This window comes from Doryrhamphus excisus, linkage group LG5, assembly GCF_037039965.1.
Source record: "Doryrhamphus excisus strain RoL-2023G ecotype Guam linkage group LG5, RoL_Dexc_Guam_v1.1, whole genome shotgun sequence".
NCBI lineage: Eukaryota > Metazoa > Chordata > Actinopteri > Syngnathiformes > Syngnathidae > Doryrhamphus > Doryrhamphus excisus.
Window position 1 is genome coordinate 22,868,690 of NC_136361.1, and position 21,523 is coordinate 22,890,212.

A 21,523-nucleotide genomic window follows, 5' to 3' on the forward strand; every position below is an offset into this window, starting at 1 on the left:
CATAGTAAGTGTCAATATAGTGATATATATAGCACATCATGACTGGTTCAAGACTCTTCATCCTTGTATTTAGCAAACATCAACTGCTTGTATTGTTTCTTGAATTGGCTCATCGTTGTGCATTGTTTGATTTCCTTACTCAATCCATTCCATAGTTTGATTCCACATACTGAAATGCTGGATGACATTTTTAGGTAATTGGTTATTTTTAGCCTTATGCATTATTTTAGCTGTTTGAAGATGAACTATATCAGCAAGTTTACGTATTTGTGATTTTAGAAATAAGGAGTTAGTATATTCTTTAAACCTGATATTGCTTCTTTAAACATGTTTCTGACTGTCCATCTTGACTCCCACAATGATCTATTTTTACCCTAATGACCGTAAATTAGCACATTTAGAGGCATTTTAATCAGACACTTCCTAAACAAATGATGCCTTAAGTTTATCAGATATATATCTGACTGTTTTTTACAAAACCAACCAAAAAAAGCATGACGACAACTGATTCAACTTTGAACTGAGCTTTGCTGTCCTTAAACTTGAATTGTGAAACAGTCATGAGATGTCCATGATGACATTCAAAGCCGAGCAGCAACATTGACTTTTTCCAGCCAAGAAATTCCTGCTGCGACTGCAACGATGTGTTTAAGTGTGTGGAATTCAAACCCCGGCCTTGTGTAATGCAGTCAGGGGACTCGTAATAAAGTGTCACTTGAGGTTCTGCCTGACAAATATTTTCTGCTAAAACTTTTGTGACTTCGTTGTGGGGAAAGTTCCAGAAGAGCAGCTATGACCTGTTTCTCGTTTGCTATTCCATTGATAGGAATCGACATTCTGCTGTGTGGAATTGTTAACATTATATAAGATCATGTACTTAGCTACAAGCCAAATACAAAAAACAGACTGTTTTGTCAGGAAGCACAAATGAAAGAAAATACAGCTGGAATAGGTGCAGATTCTGGAAAATGTAAAACATTTTCTGAGCGGGTTATTGTCTGTACCTGCTCTATAGGAGTCCACAACTCAATACAAAGCTGGAATAGCTGGAATAGGTGCAGATTCTGGAAAATGTAAAACATTTTCTGTGCAGGTTATTGTGTGTACCTGCTCTATAGGAGTCAACAACTCAATACAAAGCTGGAGTAGGTGCAATAGCTGGAATAGCTGGAATATGTGCACATTCTGGAAAATGTAAAATGTTTTCTGAGCGGGTCATTGTGTGTACCTGCTCTATAGGAGTCCACAACTCAATACAAAGCAATTTCATTAAAATGCCTGAAATTATATTTAGGAAGAAAATAAAAATGAATCTATGGATTATTGTGTTTAGAGTATTGGCAGTTTAAGTTGATGATTTATTTGAACTTGATATGGTTTTGTGCCCGTTCAATCATCTCCAGCCGTGTGGATGCTCCTCAAACATTATTTTATTGGAGATATTGGAGTGGAAGTTTTTGTTTTTGTTTTTGTATTCGTCAACAAATTTGTTAGATTTGTTGTCTTTTAGGGGGGAAGTGTTATGAGTTTTTTGTTTAGTTTTTCCCCCACAAGAATCACCTTGTTCATTAGGAGCAAGTGGAAACACCTTGGTGTCCACTCCAGCTGAAGGTCTGAGTAATCAGCAGGGCTGGGCGGGTATATAAAGAGCATTTGCTTCTCAGGTTTTTTTGGATTTTTTTTGTGATTATGTGAGAGTCAACACCCTCAGTTGACTCTCTTTAGATTTAATATTTAGTGAGAATAAACTGTGCTGTGTGGGATTTTGTGTTTTGGCCTTCCCCTGGTCCACTGATGTCCACTTTTTTCTGTATTTTTTTTTTTTCCATCATTTTGATAGACTTCGTGGGTGGCTGGAAGAATGAATATTCCTCTGCCACCTTTTAGAACCAAGACCCAGTTTTGATTTTCATGCAGTTTAGGTTAGTTTCCCCCTTAACTAGTTTGAGTTCTACTTGGGAGAGGAAACATAACAAGGAGCCATTCACAAAAGTGTTGTGTATTTTTGTAACATATCAAGTATTATTGTCCTGCATAATGAGTACCACAATTCAGCATTCATTCATTTCTAAAATAGCCAATTTCTGCCGTTATTGTCGATTGTTCGCCCACTAATCCCGACATCCCACATTGTCACAGTGATATAGGATTCCACACACATTCATTCATCAGGAAAAGTCATTTCCAGTCAATGTTTGAAAACTACCCTGAATACAATAGAACATAGGGTAGGGGTCTCCAACCAGTAAGTAGCTTTGGAGTTACCAGTAGCTCCAAGCTTATTTTGACTGGCTCACCATTTGCATTTTTACTGCTCATCCATCTTCTTACGCTTATTTGGGTCCGACTCACGGGGACATCAGCAGCAGTCTCAGTAGGGAAGTCCAGACTTCCCAGCCTCGTCTTCCAGTTCCACTGGGAGGACCCCAAGGCGTTCCCATGGCATAACACCTCCAGCGTGTCCTGGGTCTGGTAGATATACCCAAACATCTTCATGTCTCCGTGTGCTCCACATAGCAGCTGGGTTTCTGTCAGACAGGAAGTGGTGACGGCCACAAACCATTTTCCCTTTAAGAGGATGTTATTCATCTTTAAAATCATATTTCAGAAAGCTCCATAATTTTCAACCTGGTCTATGTTAACGTTACTGGCTGTACCCGACTTGTACCCGACTTGTACCCGGCTTGTACCCGGCTGTACCTTCACCATACAAACTGCATCAGTTCTTTAGGCTTATTTATTAATTGATTCATTTTCTACCGCTTTTCCTCACAAGGGTCGCGGGGGTGCTGGAGCCTATCCCAGCTGTCTTCAGCCGAGAGGCGGGGTACACCCTGGACTGGTGGCCAGCCAATCACAGGGCACATATAGACAAACAACCATTCACACTAACATTCATTGGAGTCGCTAATTAACCTAGCATGTTTTTGGAATGTGGGAGGAAACCGGAGTACCCGGAGAAAACCCACGCATGCACGGGGAGAACATGCAAACTCCACACAGAGATGGCCGAGGGTGGAATCGAACCCTAGCTGTGAGGTCTGCGCGCTAACCACTCGACCGCCGTGCCGCCCTAGCCTTTACTTAGCAAAAATAAAAAATACTTCATGACGGACAAGCGTTCGTCTTGCTGTGTTGTGTTCTTCCTGCGTCCACTGATGTGTTGATGCAAAGGTCACGTGTGTTTGTCACATGACAACCCAGAAAGGGCCTTTTCTGTTACAAAGCTCTATTTGAAGAATAGAAGAACCGCTGAATGATACTTCCCACTCGTACAATTTAACCTTAAAACACACATTCACCAATTCCACCATCATACATGTACACGTACATATCACATACATGTATACGTAGTACATGTGTATCACATCCATCTATTGATGGACATGGAGACCCCAGCTGGTTCAAGGAGACTTTGGGGGGGAAGGGACTGAGGGGGCGGTCATGGGAGGAGTTTGGAAGAACAAGAGGGTCGGTAGGGGGTGGGGTCCGGCAGCTGCTGTGTACGGTTACCATGGAAACCTTTGTTAAATACTATGAAAGTGGGTGGAGATTCCCTCAGGGATGGGCCAGCATCCTTTCAAAATGAATATTTTAGAGGTTGTACTTTAGATGGATTGCAGTTGTACCTTTTTTAATAGTTATTTGACAAACCTCCAATTGTAATGGTGCATACTCGGATGGTACATTTTATAACAAATAAAATATATTTTAAATATGATGTGTGACTGATTGAGGGGCTGTATTTACTGTATTTACAGTACATGAACAACGAATTGTGTTATGGCTCCACAACGCCCCCCAGTGTTCAAAACTATATTATCAGGTCTAATGTTTCTTAATGACTTGGAATTGCGTTTATGATATGACATAAGTGACGGCCAAAGAAGCCAAAGTGTGTACAGGCATTAGATTTAATTTGAAGAGAGTTCAATTATACAATATGTAAAAAAAAAAATCACACATAAGCAATGTGGACATTTATGTGGACGTTTCAATGTCCAAGCCAACAAGCCGGGAGCGTTCCCAATGCAGAGTACAAAAGATCACGATGTAATATGTACAACACAAATACACGACAAGCATTCTCAGAGAGATAATAAAAAAAAAGATACGTGTTTATACAGCCAAAATAGACGAAAACAACCAATAAAAAGGAGTCCAGTGGCTGTTGGTGGGAACTGGATCATTGACTGACATTTCATACTACAGGCACAGCAGTTGTTGGTTCAACCTGTATGCAGTCTTTTCCAATCGATATTAATTTGATGATGTGTTTACATTCAAGGCAGCACAAGACAAAAAAAAAACAAGTCTGGAAACATACCGTAAAGGCTTGAAAATAAATGAATGTGTTTGATAAAAGGAGATAAAAATTGATTTAAAAACAAGTTGTAAGCTAGCTTTGGATATGCTTCAAACAATAACAGGACACTTTTGATCTGCACGCATGCAGACAAGCGATGCCCGCAAAAATATAATGATCATTTCAAGAGAAAATTCTTTACAGTTGACATATTGGCGAGGGTGAGGCTTTGGGAATGACGTACCGTATCGGGTCCACGTTGCCACATTACACACAAGTAGGGACAAAACCTAGAATACCGACAGAAAGCAAATATATTACACTGTTATATCACTTAGTAACGTACGTATGTAATGGAACAATCCCGGTCCAAAAGGATTAGAAATGATTACAGTTTGTATGATCACTTATAATTCACCACTTCATATTGAGGTGCTTAGTGAATAATAAATAGCAAAGACGTACTGTATACGGTTATGAAATTATATTTGTATATTGCAGATGGAAAAATCCGCAGTGTGAATAGTGGCGTCATATAACAAGTCGCATAAACTGCATGATCCGTTTCATGTGGATGGCCTGGTTAGAAATTAAACAGACATGATTGTTCCTTTTTGGATTGTTGGATTGTTCCAATTTCATGTAGTTGGTATAAATAAAAATGTCTCTTTGCAAGGAGCATTGACAGGCAGAACAATAGAAGGTATCCTGTTGCCATTTATACACCGTTCTGTGAAATACATGCCTTGGCTCAATAACGGTTGGGAAATTGGAATCTTATGGAAAATGAGTTCCTGTTGTCGTAAATCTATTTATTTCCAGCACGCTGCGGAGAAATAATGTTCATTTCTCAACTGCTTTACACCACTTGGCACCTCAATAAGAGACGGGACACCCGGATCCCACGCTAATTTTGGCTTTTTGTGACCACGGCTGTGACGCCTCAACAACGCCCCTCCTGACAGCAGCCGGTCTCGTACGGTATATCTACATCAACTCAGATCATGGCTTGAAATAAATACATCACACTGTACCTCATCCATTCTTTCTCTTTGACGAAAATTCCAAGAAATCAAAGCAGGTCAGCCTCACCAGTCATCGTCTAATCTCGTTTTGCTCTTCCTTTCCTCTTTCGCCTGCCCGTGTTTTCCTGGGGTTTGTCGTCTTTGCCCCCCGCCGCCGCCGTTGCGCCATTGGCGGCCTTGCTGAGTCCATTGAGGGCCCCGTTGGAGACGGCTTTGCTAGCTTTGGACGAGGAGGCGTCACGTCTGGGCTGCTGGCGGCGGTAGGTCTGGTAGTAGAAGTTGCCGAAGAGGATGATGAAGGTGATGGCGTAGCAGATGAGGGAGTAGTGCATCCAGTGGGGAAAGTCGCAGTTGACGTAGAGGGACAAGGCCGTGTGGCCAATGGTCACATGGAACTGGATCTGAGAAACACACGCACATCAGATTACGCCACATCGTTGCAGCGCGTATACTGACCTTTTACTCCGCACGATACGTCATATTACGCACTAAAGGTCGGACGTTCATTTTGCTCTGCCTTAGATTTCACATCGTTTCCTGTTTCTATGGTCTTATTTTGGTTTTCTGTTTCCGGCTTTTTCTTATTAGCAAACATAGCAAAAGCTAACACTTTACGGTCATCGCTAACGTCATATTTACAATCTGAAGGTGAAACACGGAGCTAGCTGCCCTGTGGAGGACTTTGTAGTCTGATGAGGTCTCACTCATGCACCGATACCATTGTTGTCAGAAAATACCCATACAAAAAAATAAAGAAATAAATAATTTTTAAAAAGAAAATACTCATAGAAAAAATTAAGAAAATAAATAATTAAAAAAAAAAAAAATACCATTGAAAAAATTTAAAAAAATAAATAAATATTAAATAATTTGCAAAAAGAAAATACCATAGAAAAAAATTTAAGAAAATAAATAAATAATAAATAAATAATAAAAAAAAGAAAATACTATAGAAAATAAATAAATAAATAAATAAATAAATAAATAATAAATAATTTGCAAAATGAAAATACCATAGAAAAAAATTAAGAAAATAAATAATAAATGAATAAATAAATAATTTAAAAAAGAAAATACCCATAGAAAAAAATCAAGAAAATAAATAATAAATAACTAATTAAAAAAAAGAAAACACTCATAGAAAAAAAATTAAAACAATAAAGAAAATAAATAACTAATATTTAAAAAAAAAAAGAAAATGAAAAGTGAAACTAAGTTACTCAGTCCCTCACCCCCTGCAAACCTCACTTTTTCTTTAGCTTGTGATCACGCCAATGCACAACCAAAAAACACCATCCAGTCTTTGATTTTACCATCTGGATGATGGTCAGGTACTTCTTCCACCACAGGTACTTTTGGATCTTCGGTCCGCAGGAAGCCAGGCCGTAGTAGAGGTACATTAAGACGTGGATCGCTGCATTCATGTGTGCACCAAAGAATGCTGGGAAAAAAAGTTGATATTAGTTTGGTCCTGGTCTAGTTCCTAATGCTGAGCAATTTATAGATCACCATTGTTGTTTTTATTATAGCGAAGTTATTAAATATGGCGGTGAGGGACACAAGGCAGGAACATGAGGCACTCACACTGTCCTCCTGCCACCCATTTGATGCCGATCCACCAGAGCGTGAACATGGTGCAGTGGTGGTACACGTGCAGGAAGGTGACTTGGTTGAACTTCTTCCTCAGGATGAAGAAGACCGTGTCCAGATACTCGATGCCTTTGGAGATGAAATACCACCACAGGGCTCCTGCAACCTGAAGATGGAGTACATTGCAGATATTTGTCATGAACACTTTGTCCTGGGTGTAGTCCACCTTTTAGCCAAAGTTAGCTGGGATAGGCTCCAGTCTAAGCTGTAGAAAATTGATAGATGGAACTTGGACTGAGGTTCCTGAGGTTCCATAGACTGTATCGCATACTTTACGTCATGTACTCGATGCGGATCAACTGAGACCGGCTGACCTTTTGGTGTCTGGGGTTTCAGGTGTGGAAATGACGTCATGGAGACAGACGACATAAACAAGAAGGACATTGAAAACTGACACCCTTCGTGACCCCCTTTCCTCCTTGGTCCTTTCTTGGTAAGACACAGCGCTAGAGCCGACACTAATTAGGGCTGATCGTGTTGCTAAAACGTAGATCGTTTAAAACTACATCCGCCCAGCCACCCATTTTCTACCCCGGACAGGACATGGAAAGGCCCCACAAAGAGGTCCCAATATAAATCCTGGGTGTCCTGAGGCAGACTTCATTGAACTTTTTAGAATTTTGCATCACTGCACTCACCCTGACTTCATTGGGGTCGTCTGAGTAGTCCACCGGTTGGCAGATGTAGCTGTACCTCGCTGCCCGAGCGGCCATAAACAGCTAAAAAAACCAAGCATAGTCTTTGAATGAGTATCTGCTGGATGATTAAAGCAGGAAACATCAGACACAAAATGGCTCATCTAAACCCACGGGACACAACGCAGTGACGTTGATGCACGACGTGACGCCTTTACCTCTTTGAAAATGAAGAAATTGAGGAAGACCATGCTGAAGTTGTAGACGATGAGGGTTTTGCGGAGCTGGAAGGGCTCCCTGTTCTTCATGTATTTGGGCCCCAGCCAAAGGAACAGCAGGTAGGATGTACTGATGGCCAACGTGGGCAGGGGGTTGTTCATCAGGGGCCATTTCTCCACTCGTTTGTCTGTGGGACAGATGTTACCAATTACTGACCTGCATGAACACAGCTTTGGGGTTATTGAATGGATGGGCCTTAAAGATACACACGGACAACTACAACTAATACAACTTGGAATTCAAGGGTAATGGTAATGGTAATGGTAATGGTAATGGTAATGGTAATGGTAATGGTAATGGTAATGGTAATGGTAATGGTAATGGTAATGGTAATGTAATGGTAATGGTAATGGTAATGGTAATGGTTTTATTTCATTTGAACATGCATCAGATTACAATTGAGTGCATCCCATAATCAGTTCCCAGTTCCACATGTCCAAAAGGAGTAGGAAGAAGCAAAGCTTATTATATCCTAGCCCTCCATCCGGTACTTTTACAATCAGTAACTGTTACATTTGTTCACTTCCTGCTTTCATAATATAATGTAAGTTTTTTATTTATTTATTTTTTGGGGGTATAGATCCCATAATCAGTTCCCAGTTCCACATGTCCAAAAGGAGTAGGAAGAAGCAAAGCTTATTATATCCTAGCCCTCCATCCGGTACTTTTACAATCAGTAACTGTTACATTTGTTCACTTCCTGCTTTCATAATATAATTTAAGTTTTTTATTTTTTTATTTTTTTATTTTTTGGGGGTATAGATCAGATTACAATGAAGAATGGTAATGGTAATGGTAATGGTTTTATTTCATTTGAACATGCATCAGATTACAATTGAGTGCATCCCATAATCAGTTCCCAGTTGCACATGTCCAAAAGGAGTAGGAAGAAGCAAACTTATTATATCCTACCCCTCCATCTGGTACTTTTACAATCAGTAACTGTTACATTTGTTCACTTCCTGCTTTCCATAATACAGTTTTTTACAAGTTTTTTTTTTTTTAAATAATGTACCACGTACCAAAGTACGAGGTGATATGACCATCCGATGACATAATGGGTACCATAGTAACTGTCAATATAGTGATATATACGTACATATAGCAGTATATAGTAAGTATAGCAGTATAAGTGTGGGCTTCTTCTTTGGCTTTTGGTTCATACCCAAAGCAGTAACAATCAATGGTGTGGCACACTATTTATTCATTCATTTGGTACACCCTGGCCTGGTGGCCAGCCAATCACAGGGCACATATAGACAAACAACCATTCACACTCACATTCATTTGGAGTCACCAATTAACCTAGAATGTTTTTGGAATACCCGCTTTCACGGGGAGAACATGCAAACTCCACACAGACATGGCCGAGGGTGGAATTGAACCCCGGTCTCCTAGCTGTGACGTCTGCGTGCTAGCCACTCCCCCCCCCCGTGCAGCCATTATGGCACACTATTTTGCACCAAAAGTAGAAAAAGCGTTGTTCTTACCTGCAATGGTTAAGGTCCACTTGTAGAACTCGATGGTGTCATTGATCAAGTGCGTAACGATCTCCATGTCTGATGACCTGAATGGAAGGAAACAGCTGAGTGACGACTGACCTTTCAATCAATCCGGCTATTAGATGGAGTCTTCAGCATCATCATCATCATCATCATCATCATCATTAGCTACATCTACCATGACTAAAGTGACTAAGGTGAGTACAACCCCTCACGTTTCAGTGACCATTGTATTTACAGCTGTCAAATGTTTTAATCTTTAATCAGATTAATCACAGTTTTTAAATTCCATTAGCAACTATCTCTGAATGATGCCCATTCTAACTGTATTTATTGTATTTATTATTATTTATACAACTGTATTGTTGCACTTGGAGATCATTCATTTGATGTAAAGTGTGTTATAAATTAAATGTATTATTATTATTATTATTATTATTTACGTAACAGAAGTATTTGTACATATTAACACCTCTGAATGAAGTGAATATTTATTACTAATATTTATTACTTTACTATTATGAGAGGACTGAAATTTCATGTATTCTGTATGTCGAGCATATATTGCATATTTGACAATAAAGTTGATTTTGACTTTGAAAAATAAATTAATACATAAATAATAATATGTCAATCAAGCTAAAAGCTATCAGACAAGTCTAAAAACATTAGCCTGTTTAATAGTAACAGCAATGCAGGGTTGCATTCAAAGACATCACGTAGTTTAAGGTAATCTGGTTGTTTTCAGTGTATTTTCCAGCATAATTATATATTACAAGGCCGTTTCTGTGGAGTGTTCCTGAATGCATCTTGCGTACTTGCAATAGTACATCTCTACTGCTACACTGACTACTCTAAATCGTATCCAAGTGTATCGTTGTATCGTCCCTTGGGAAGATTGCGTAACGTGAGCGTTGTAGTCACTTTTGTGAGCTATGTGCTATATTGTTAACGTCTTAGGATAGTGGACTTAGGATCTTAGGATAGTGGACTGACGAAAAGCCACATAAGAGTCCGAGCCAGGCCACAGTCCGACCACTGTGTGCATCCACTAAGGCTGGGATGCGCACAAAGGCAGGGAGCATCTGCCGGTACAGCGCATGTGTCAGCACATATTTGGGGGGGGGGGGGGGGGGACACAAACCGCTATACCATTCTGCCATTGGTGATTATCTGGGGTGGGGTGGAGGGGTGCACCATCACCACTTAAGAACCCTCGCGTTGATTTAATGTCCCTAAAAAACTGACATGGAGCCTCCACCATCAGCCTCCACTCTCCTCCTCATCAGAGCCCTGCAGCATCCGCCATCCAATCCTCTTATATGGCCCCACTGCACCCCCCAATCAATTATACAGCACCTTTTTATGCTTTATAATCATAAAGGCGATGTGAGTCTTAGAGTTTGGACATTTCTGCGGCATGCACTTGGGCCTAGCTCGGACGGATAAACGATGCTATGAAGAGGTGATGTGGCTTCCTCCATTGTGGTCTCAAATGGCAATGGCCACCGTTACAACATGTACACGGTTGCCCTGTGGAACACACGGTGACATAATAGCGACTCTAATCTCGCCATCTCTATAAGGATGCTCATTACCTGGTGGTGTCGATGGGTTGTTTTTTTTTTGTCCGTCTATGATGACATTCACAGCAAGGTCATACAGCGTTCCGCCTCCTGATTAATCGATTTGACTTTTTTTTTAATAGTTACTCGACATCTACGGCGAGTTAAACGACGGTGGCATGAATGTGTCGTCCTGCAGCCTCCCTCCACTGTTGGTCTTCCGAACAATTCTCCTCTTCAGCCTTCGCAACAGCGCAATCAAGCTACCATACACAGACCCTGCTATGCTTTCTTATCCGCATTTCAAAATAAAACCTTGATTATTTTAGAAGTAAAACACATTTCATGATATACACTGTACTGTTTCATTGTTGGATTTTTGTTTTGGTTCATGGCGGGTCGTTCAACAGACTATTGTGGGCGTAGAAACAAAGACACTCACCAAATTTCCGGTTTGCTGCTTTCTGTTATATGTAGCTTGACACGGCTGCTCTCGGCGCGTGAGGCTGGTGGAAGGATGCTTTGCGCATGCGCACAATGGAAGGCGGATGCAGTGGTAGCGGTCCACTGGCATCGCCAAGTGACTGAGCTTAACGCCAGAAATGCAGCGAGTCTGCCTTCAAAATTAAAGTGACACTTGACATCGTTTGTGGTTAATGATAAAACTTTGTAAGAACAGAGTTGTTTAGACTTTGGTTCCAGTCGTGTCACACATTTGCTACGAGGCAGGCGTGGACGGATGGGGGGCTATTGTAAGTAAAACATGATTGTGTTTTTCATGTAAAGTCATGACATTCATTTCAGTACGCTAACGGTAAGCATGGTGTTTTATTTTGAAAATCCTGGCGTGAACCTGGCATTTTGTTGGACTGGCTTTACATTGATGGCGTTAAGACGACGCCGGCTTTAGTTCTTGTTTCCCTCCTCCACCACCACATCCTCCAGCATCGTTATTTTTTCTTGACGTCTGTTGTCATCGCCCGGGAAACAAGATGACATTCCCCGCAGTGTATTTTCACTTTTGACGCTCTCGTGATCACCGGACTGATGGTGGGGCTCCCAGGCCCAGCTCACTGATCACTGAGGCACCCACTCGGGGAAATGCTACACTAAAGGTCATCCTTTCGGAGAGACAAGGTCACGACTGCAGCTTGAAAATATGAAGATTTGGAGTACTGAGCATGCGTTCAGGTGAATCCATAGAGAGCTACATGTGACGCTATCAGGCCTGTTGGTGATTGGAGTGGGCGGATCGATCCACATATCGATAGTATTGATATCTGTATAAGTTATCGTCACAGATGTTTTTTTTAGTTTTGTTGTTCATTGTTTGTAATGTTGTAAAACACCTGCATAATAATTAATAATGCTACATTATGATCAGATATTGTTGAACTTTGAAGTGAAAATGTACAAAAAAAAAGTGTTTTCATACTTAATCAATTTGCTGCTTTGTGTGAAGTTACCCATGGGAGACGGTGATCAAGGCCGCCATGAGGAAGTATCCCAACCCCATGAATCCACACGTGGTGGGCGTGGACGTGCTGGACCGCCGCATGGACACCGAAGGACGCCTGCACAGCCACCGACTCCTCAGCACCGAGTGGGGCCTGCCGGCGATCGTACGAGCGGTCAGTTGGTCACACCGTCAGCGTTCTGCAGGGTCAGAGGCAGTGCTGGAAAACACGCCGCAATACGCACGTCGTGATCCTCACCGTGTGCTACGCTCTTTGCAGATCCTGGGAACCGCCCACACGCAGACGTACGTGAAGGAATACTCCGTAGTGGATCCTGAGGAGAAAAAGATGGAGTTGTGCTCAACAAATGTAAGGCATTAGCGATCCATCTGGACGTGGATATTCAAAAAACATGATTCCCTGAGGCGGAGTCTGAATGTTTGCTTTGCCTTGCAGATTACACTCACCAACCTGATATCGGTGGATGAGAGGCTCCTCTACCGGCCACACCCTGACAACCCTGAAGTGTAAGTTCTTTCAGTTCCGTCCAGGTGACCTTTCACCTTTTATACTGCTCATCAATTGTTCAAAGTGGCACCTCGCTGGAGCCTCTCGCAGCTGACTTTAGGCAAGAGTTCCTCCGTCACTGAGTCGGAACTAAACTAAACTAAAACTAAATTTGAATCTCTTTTGTGCACCTCAGCACCATCCTGACTCAGGAGGCCATCATTACAGTGAAGGGGGTCAGCTTGAGCAGCTACTTGGAGGGGATGATGGCGAGGAGAATGTCCGCTAATGCCAGAAAGGTAACATTTGTAGACGTCGTTATTACAGATGCTCAGTTTTAGCTTTCTTAGATTGTATAGCACTTCATTACCGATACCAATATAACTAATATCATGTGAATGAACACATTATGCTTCCTTTATTGTGATGCCACTAGATTCATTTCACAAATAAACATTTTGTGCAAAATGCAATATGCAATACAAGTAATAGAAAAGTGGCATATTTTACAAAAATGTAAAAAATCACAACTAATAGTCAAGTTAAATAACACACTCTCTTCCTATCAAAACACAGTAGTCTAAACTCAATCAATTTTTGTGTTATGCTTGATAGATCAGTCAGAAAAGGCCAATACTGAAAGGGTTGCCTTTTGAAAAATATCTGGGATTTCATTTATGGTGAATTCATTCACAAATAACAATGTTGGCAACGCTACCATTTGGAAAGCTGGCTGTTTCTATATAGCACAAACATCTGTATAAGAACCACGGAAAGTGCAAAATACTAATACAGTCAGTGAAATTATAAACTGGGCTTTTTAAGCATGTCATGCATGAAGTATTCAATAACCAGTACTTTTGCAAATTGCACATTTGCAATCCAAAGTTGAAACTTGGAAGCAATTCAACACTAAGGACAAACTGCACTATACCAAGCTTTGTTGGTGTTGTGTGTAAGAAACGATACCGATATGACTGGTATCTATTTGTATGCCAGTATCGGCCAATCCATATCAGCCAGGCAAGCCCTACTCATGCACATTGCTCTGTAATCTGTAATCTGTAATCTGCAATCAATCCAATTTACTTGCATGCCATTTCCTTGCCTCTTTGTAAATGTTCTGACTTTGGTTCAACCTTTACTATCCATGACTTTTCTCCTTGAACCCTTTCTCTCTCTCTTTGTGGATCTGTAGGGTTGGGATGCTATTGAGTGGATTATTGAGAACTCTGAAAGGGAAAACATGCCTCTCTGACATTTATTAACATCGGTAATCCTGAGCACCTTTTTCCTCCTTGATGAAAAGCATCATAAGTAACATTAGTATTTTTTAAATACTGTACCTCATTTGAACTCTTTTAACTCTTGCAGGGCTGAGAGTCGTAACGTGAGCAAAACCTCAGTCGGATACCTGTGGAAGACGCAGTGGGCTTTCACCCCACACTGGCTCCCTTTAGCCGTGGAGCACATCACGGAGACGAGTTGGAGAGAAACTCAATGCTCAACTACTTCAGCGATAAAAGGATTATGTGGAGAATAAAGTCAAAGATGAAGCTGTTCTTTGAATGGACTTGACAGGTTTGATGTTATCTATTTATACCTCCAGCTGAGAAATATACTTGATGGGGATGGCAAACACAGTGTGATATCGTTGGTGCTGTTCTGGTATCAAATACATTTCTACTTATTTAGCATGGTAACAGTAAGAAGAAATAGCATAGGTAGCATGGTAGCTAGCTAGCGTTTATACAGTTCTCTGAATGGGAGCAACAATACACCAGCTCGTTGTGGACGTATCATGTCAGACGATCATACCTCAAACCTCGTGCTTTGCGATGGAGTTCACGAGGAACTGTGTTGTCATCACTGCAGCCTTTAGACATGCTTCCAAGTGTAGACTTAAACCCCAAACTAAAGAATTGGGGGGTACGATGTTGAATAAACAATGAGACAATATCAGCAGTGGACTATTTTTGGCTGAGTAGTATTTGTTTTGTGCCTCTGCAACAAATAAATACATTATGTGGCGGAACTTACATTGTTGGAGTTTCTTGTGGATCACGTAAAGTATTCTAGACCCGTCATTTATTTGCGTTTCTCAGTTTCTATTGATCAGAAATATTATAGCTACAGTATGTTCTAACAAGGTATTCATTTTAGGATGCACACCAGTTTATAGTACATTTTGTGAATAATTTAGTCAAAACAATTATTTGGAAAAATACACAAATCCATTAGTTTTTTTGTGCTTTCACACAAATCTATTTCCATATAAATGTGAAATACTGTCTACCATCATCGTATGAAATCTGGCAACAAGCAAAAGTAAATAAGTTGCATTTAACTGAACCAAATACAGTATACTGACTCTTGCAATTCACTATGTATCCACAAGAGAGCGCTGTTCTGAGTGGGCACAAGAATTCGCAAAAGCAGCGTTGCCAGACTTACGATAATCGTCGCATCAATAATTCCCCCCAAAATCCCATGAAATCCATACATTTACTGCTTTAATACATGGCTAGGGTACATTGTTGTGCATTGGCTTACAATTCCTCTTTACAGCCAGGTGGGGGTGCTGTTGTGTCAGGTGCGTTCAGTTTATTGGTAAAACTACATGATACTACGGTTCTCAGCAATATCAGATCGGGTATGTACTGTATTATTCCTCAAAATATGTTCATCTGAAGATGATTCGAGCTAATATGCAACTGTCGAGTATGTTGACGCCATACAAGTTATTCTCAAAGTAAATATTTTATTCATATTACAGAACATTAACAAAAGGCATTGCATAGCATGTACATCGCTGTCTCAGCATCCAACAAGTTGAGCTACTTTACCAGAATGTGAACATAAATGCAAGCAGGGTGCTGCTTTGTCATGCATGAGGCTTTAGAAGACAAAAAAAAAAACAAAAACTAAACTTTGGTATGCGATAATACACACGATTGTGTTCATGTTCAAGATCCTGGGAAAAAAAAATACAGTTTCAAGTTTGCAATAAGGCACACAAAGTATCGTCAGTCAAAAACTACTGAAATAGCAGCCACAGCAGAAAATGAACACATTAAAAAAAAGGTACCAAATCTTTATAAAAGTGAAAAAAGTATATAGAAAACATTATGCATCAACACCAAGCTGCTTAAATCCCCTACACTGAAGCCTTCAGATGAGCATGGCCAAACAATCTTATCAACGTTTGCGCTTCAGACAATGCAAATCATAATTCCACATGAACTCAGACTTCCCATGTTGAAATAAACCATAATCAGGTTTTTGAGGCAAACACTGACTGGAGGAACAAAACTCCACAAGTATGTGCCTGGAATTCAAACTCCCCCCAAATAAACTGACTTTTCCCTTTGTGTACCCCCCCCCCCTCCGTCCATCTTGCATTAGAAGCGTATTCTTCCAACATTCCTTCTCTTTTCACTCGCCAACGACAGCCTAATAAAAGTCAACCAGCAACAAACAATAATCTCAATTGCATAATTGTCCCACTGCCTGGTCACCATGGAGTCCCATCTCAACTGGAAACACTTTATACATGTGTATGTACATTATGTACACCCACTTCAAGTGGGGGGGATCAGAATTTGAAAAGGTTGATAAAGTCCTGTGGGGAGAGGGCCATGGTGCAGCTCTCTGGGTTGTTGGCGGTGCAGGGATGATTTGTGTCCTGTGGGCATAAACATGTGAAATGATCAATATTTGACATTTTTTATTAAGATTAGTTTCATTCAAAAAAAAATAAAAAGTGTGTCTGTACCTTCCAGAAAAGGATGTGACAGTGTGAGCAGAAGTGCAAAGTGTCGCTGTATTGTTCTCTGTGAGGATAGCATCGACTCAGCTTGAAGTACATCTTCTTCCACTCAAGGTGACCTTTGTCTGACACGATCAGGCGCTTTCGGATCTAAAGAGGAAGAAGACATTAAGCCGCTTGTATTTTTCATTCTTGCACACCAATCCCATTAAATACTTAAATGCCATTGAGGGGTTTTTTTTGTGCCTACAATCAGCGTAACCCACTTTTAGCAAGGAGCTTACTTGCTTATCAAGTGCTTATTTGTGTGCACGGTGTGAGGTAAGAAGTGTGCCAGTACACACGCACTCTGCAGCCTCACACTTCCCAGTATCAAGTCTCGTAGTGCTCGGACATCAGTGACCTTGTTTTTGGTATAGTATATTATTATATGTTTCCATACATTCAAAGTAAGTTAACACTACAGCCAAATACTATTCTATGTGGGTATACTACCATTCATTCATTCATTTTCTGCCGCTTTTCCTCACGAGGGTCGCTGGAGCCTATCCCAGCTGTCATCGGGCGAAAGGCGAGGTACACCCTGGACTGGTGGCCAGCCAATCACAGGGCACATATAGACAAACAACCATTCACACTCACATTCATACCTATGGAAAATTTGGAGTCGCCAACCTAAGCTAACCTAGCATGTTTTGGGAATGTGGGAGGAAACCGGAGTACCCGGAGAAAACCCACGCGTGCACGGGGAGAACATGCAAACTCCACACAGAGATGGCCGAGGGTGGAATTGAACCCTGGTCTCCGAGCTGTGAGGTCTGTGCGCTAACCACTACCAAAGTGTTAAAAACCAACATAATTGTTTTTTTTAAGTGCCTGCAAGGCATGCTGGGTACACCAGCAACAACTGCCATTGTGTTCATTTCTTACGGCATTAATCATAAAGCTGAGTTTTACCAGTCTGTGTTTTTAAAAATCTCCGCTTTAGACCAGAGTTTTCAGCATTCATGAGCAATTATGCAATTGACATCATCTAACACCCCCCCCCCGCAACCCAACACCTCAAAAAGATATCTTCACGAATGACTGACTGGATATTCTTCACATGCCTGTCTGTCTGTGAAGTGGTACTGGCAGAGTCTCCTCCAGAGCAGCCGGTCCTCGGCCAGTCCCCCCAGTTCTGGACAGACCTGGCCCAGACAGACCAAATCCCTGCCGTCTGTCAGACGCTGCATGATGTTCAGCTGCAGGCTGGCAGGCAGCTCCGTCAGTGTCATGCCTGTTGATGTTGGCTGCAAGAAATCCATAAAAGGTCGTACTTGAGAACTTCCTATGAGCGGCACTACGGACCGAACAGACACTTTCTGTTATCTGGTCTCACTCTGTTGATCTGGATGTTGTCTAGCTGCTGCTGCCACTGCAGGATGTTCTCCATGCGATGCACCCAGATGTTGATGTTCCCCACCAGCACCGACTTGCCCATGCCCTGAACCAAACTGCAGAGGGACACGTAGAGCGTCTGCAGGAGCTCCTTGATGGGACGAACATTCTGCTGGTCATCAAGCACTGCGGGCAGACGCATGGACAGAACCATGAGAGACGCCATACAAGTTAATATCTCTTAATCATCAGAGAAGCTCCTGATTGAATTCAGTATATGGGGGGGGGGGGGGGGTCGCCTCCTGTGATGTTTGGCCAGAAGGTTTCCTAACAGCTCAACAAGATCCAGATCTGTTTAGCAGTGACAGCATTTGGTTTATGTGCCTTGCTAAGGGATCTGGTGACCGTCTGCTGTTCGCCGATTCTGTCCTCAGATCGAAAGAAAATACGCTATTTGTTCATGCCGTCGTGTCAAAGTGTTTGCCACCTTCCCCATTTTTTAGTTTTTTCATGTTTGTCACACTTAAATGGTGACACATTGTTATTTATGTGAAAACGTGATTGGCCCCCAGTGTAAAAGGTAATGAAGCCATTTCTAAAGCTTTGGGACTCCAGCAAAACACAGTGAGAGCCATTCTCCACAAATAGACAAAACACGGTACGGTGGTGAGCCTTCCCAGGAGTCGCTTGCCAATCCATATTATGGCAAAAGCGCAGAAACGACTCATCCAAGAGGTCACAAAAGACCCCACAACAATATCCAAAGACCTGCAGGCCTCTTGCGCTGTTGTTTTTGTATAGCAGGTAAGAAGCATCTTGGTAAATAACTCACCTTTCTGCACCACTCTCTCCAGAATATTCATGTAGTTTTTCTGAGCCACGCCGCTGAGGGAGGGGAGCTGCGACTTGGCGATAAGCTCCAGGAGCTTGAGCAAAGAGAGAAAGAAAAAAGAAGAAAAAAAAACATAAATTTCCTGTCAAGTGAGAGACTAGATGTTCCGTGTTCCTCCTTGAGGTTGGCTTGGAAGTAAAACACACACAAACACTCCTGACGAGAATGATCCCCAATCATTTGGCTCCAGTCCACCAGCCCGGTGATGGGGAAGAAGCTGCTGGGAAGCATTTGGCCGCCAGCCCATGAAGGCAAGAAACTTCGGAAAACAAGATTTTCATAGCCTGTCAGCTGATTCTGTCATGTGATGTTGCTGAATTTATTTTCATGTCACTTCGCTAGCAAACTGGGCAAGCAGTAGGTACCCGGTTGGCATGGTCATGGTTCCTCTTTTCAAATATCTTTGATGTTTACATCATAAAGTCACAACATAAACCTTCCTCACTGCCAAGCTGCTTCTCTTCTCGCTCCTGATTCCTTTTCACGTTTTTCCCAGCAGCATTCCAACCAGCTAAAGCCGTGCCCTTTTGTCTTTTAGCAGCTCATCAAGCCGCTCCGTGCTTTGTAGAGCAGCCGGGCAGAACAATGTGCCTTTCCGTATCTACTTTTAGACCTCGTGGCTCATGAAACCGCACTTCATCGCTTGGCGCTCAACTCACATTTTTCCACAAACACCGACGGTATTAAGACGCCTGCTCGCCATTACATAAGTTACACCTTCAAGTAACCTGCACGTGTCTCTCGTCGTACAAGACACACGAGCGTCTTCTTAACAAACTTGATCAGTGAAAGTGAGCCCGGGTGAAATGAAGCCACCGTGAGCACGGCGTGTTCCGACGACTTGATCATGTTACACGCTATTGTTGTGGTGGCTGAAATGTCTTTCCTTTGCAGAAATAAATGATTTAAAAGTGGCAGGCATCCATTGGAATTGTTGCGTAATACTACAAATGTTCATTGAGGTGACGGTAGAACCCTCCTGACTAGAACAAAGTAGGGGTAGGAACACAGTGTGTAGTATTATCACACGTAGCTTGTGTGTGGGTCACCTGACAAGCACCGGGTCTGGTTTCATTAACCCTGAGGAGTGGTCTCATCTCACTGCACATTTAACCCCCCCGCTACGCCCTTACCAGAAGAGTTTTCCTTGCGATATTCCAATTTTCATGTCGGATACAGATCCGTTAGCATGACCTGCTAGGACTCAGATACACAAACATGCACCGGCTGGGTCGGTATCGTCCCTGCAGTCTGCATAGCATTGATAAGAACCTACACACCCCTCCACGCTTTTAACCCAGAACAAAAACACTTCAACAAGGAAGTAGGACTCACTCTGACGACGTAATTGAACCTCCGGGTGTCCTTGATGGCGCTGCAGAAGTCCAAGCGGTTGAAGGCCTCTCCCAGAGTACAATATCCATGGCGCTGTAAGATTTTCATTAACAAGCCATTTAAAAAGGAGTCGTCTCAGTGTTTACATTAGACAGAAATGCTAAGGGAGCGAAGGTTACGTGTTACCTCCTTGGTGCTTCCTTTATGAACATAAATCCACTTTTCCCGGTGGAAATCTGTGAGAAAGTACAATGTTTATATTAGTGGCTGGAAATAGAGCTCAGGACATGAGGGCAAATGAATCAAAAACATAATTATTAGTTTGCTTGGAGCATCTCCTGCCAATATAAGACCGGACGTTAATTAGGTCCGGGGTGGTCTGCACACTAAAAAGCCAAAAGGCCATTTTGAGGTTCATATAGACCAGCCTAAGACGTTATAAACAGTATCGGTGACAAAATATTTAAGATCAGCACTTTCCACATTTGTTCAATTTTACAGTGCGAACAGGAAACGGCCCCCGAGCCGCACTTTGCGGTGACTCACATGGAATCTTGGTGTTGTTGTTCATGTGGTCTTTTTTCCTCTTCTTTGCAGCCATGTCATAGCTGAGGGACAGCAGCAAGTTCTCCTTGTTGAAACATTCCTGCTCCGCCTTGCAGAAGCTTTAAAAGCACAAAGACCACATTTCACTTCATTATGGTGAAATCAGCAAACACCAAGATACTCCAGTTACTACTTTAAAACATTTTTTTTTGCTAAGTTGGACGTCTGAAAGACGACTAAACGTCTGGATTGAAGAGAGACTCTTCGGGTTCAGTTTTAAAAGTGACTCAGCAGGCGTAATCCGCTAATTTGTGGTTTTATTAATAGTTATTTGCAACAAAAGGACATGAGATCATAGGGATAGATATTTAAATACATCAGGCTGCTTTTATCCAAAAGTCCCATCGTCTACTCGACGTCATTTATTTTGCTCAAACTGATGACTAACCTCTCCACCGTGACGTTGTTGTTCTTTTCGTCCACCGCTGTCTTCTTCCATCCTTCCTCGGTTTTAACCCAACTTTGCCCCGGCGACCTCCAATCTTGTCCCAGGAAGGGCATCCTGTGCTGGACTAATTCGAGCAATTGACGAAAAGCGAACGCGGAAGTGTTAATACGAGTGTTTCTCCACCGAGTGTCTCGTGTTGTTGTCAGTACGCAGCTTCTTATAGGCTC

The 21,523-nt window shown here is 41.9% G+C and overlaps 3 protein-coding genes across 5 annotated transcripts; 1 reads left to right on the forward strand and 2 right to left on the reverse strand.

Moving 5' to 3' along the window:
* Positions 1-3,897: 3,897 nt before the first annotated feature.
* On the reverse strand, positions 3,898-11,261 carry elovl4a (ELOVL fatty acid elongase 4a). Its single transcript, XM_058053592.2, has 7 exons — positions 10,996-11,261; positions 9,386-9,462; positions 7,835-8,022; positions 7,620-7,700; positions 6,916-7,087; positions 6,645-6,772; positions 3,898-5,732 (listed from the first exon to the last, which is right to left on the reverse strand). The coding sequence occupies exons 2-7, from the start codon at positions 9,450-9,452 to the stop codon at positions 5,409-5,411; spliced, it is 960 nt and encodes a 319-aa protein (XP_057909575.2). The 5' UTR covers positions 9,453-9,462; positions 10,996-11,261; the 3' UTR covers positions 3,898-5,408.
* Positions 11,262-11,831: 570 nt separating this feature from the next.
* On the forward strand, positions 11,832-14,956 carry prelid3a (PRELI domain containing 3A). 3 transcript variants are annotated; one of them, XM_058053594.2, is made up of 7 exons: positions 11,832-12,153; positions 12,425-12,625; positions 12,699-12,788; positions 12,876-12,946; positions 13,123-13,225; positions 14,125-14,199; positions 14,301-14,956. In XM_058053594.2, exons 2-6 carry the CDS (start codon positions 12,431-12,433, stop codon positions 14,182-14,184), a joined length of 519 nt encoding a protein of 172 aa, XP_057909577.2. In that variant the 5' UTR covers positions 11,832-12,153; positions 12,425-12,430; the 3' UTR covers positions 14,185-14,199; positions 14,301-14,956. The 3 variants fall into 3 exon arrangements, with proteins under 3 accessions (XP_057909577.2, XP_057909576.2, XP_057909578.2); XM_058053593.2 differs by having other exon boundaries at positions 12,425-12,593; XM_058053595.2 differs by lacking the exon at positions 14,125-14,199 and having other exon boundaries at positions 12,425-12,593.
* Positions 14,957-15,667: 711 nt separating this feature from the next.
* On the reverse strand, positions 15,668-21,505 carry fbxo32 (F-box protein 32). The gene is made up of 9 exons (XM_058053947.2): positions 21,297-21,505; positions 20,849-20,967; positions 20,489-20,538; positions 20,303-20,395; positions 18,908-19,001; positions 18,077-18,261; positions 17,805-17,987; positions 16,702-16,845; positions 15,668-16,611 (listed from the first exon to the last, which is right to left on the reverse strand). Exons 1-9 carry the CDS (start codon positions 21,407-21,409, stop codon positions 16,522-16,524), a joined length of 1,071 nt encoding a protein of 356 aa, XP_057909930.2. The 5' UTR covers positions 21,410-21,505; the 3' UTR covers positions 15,668-16,521.
* Positions 21,506-21,523: the final 18 nt, after the last annotated feature.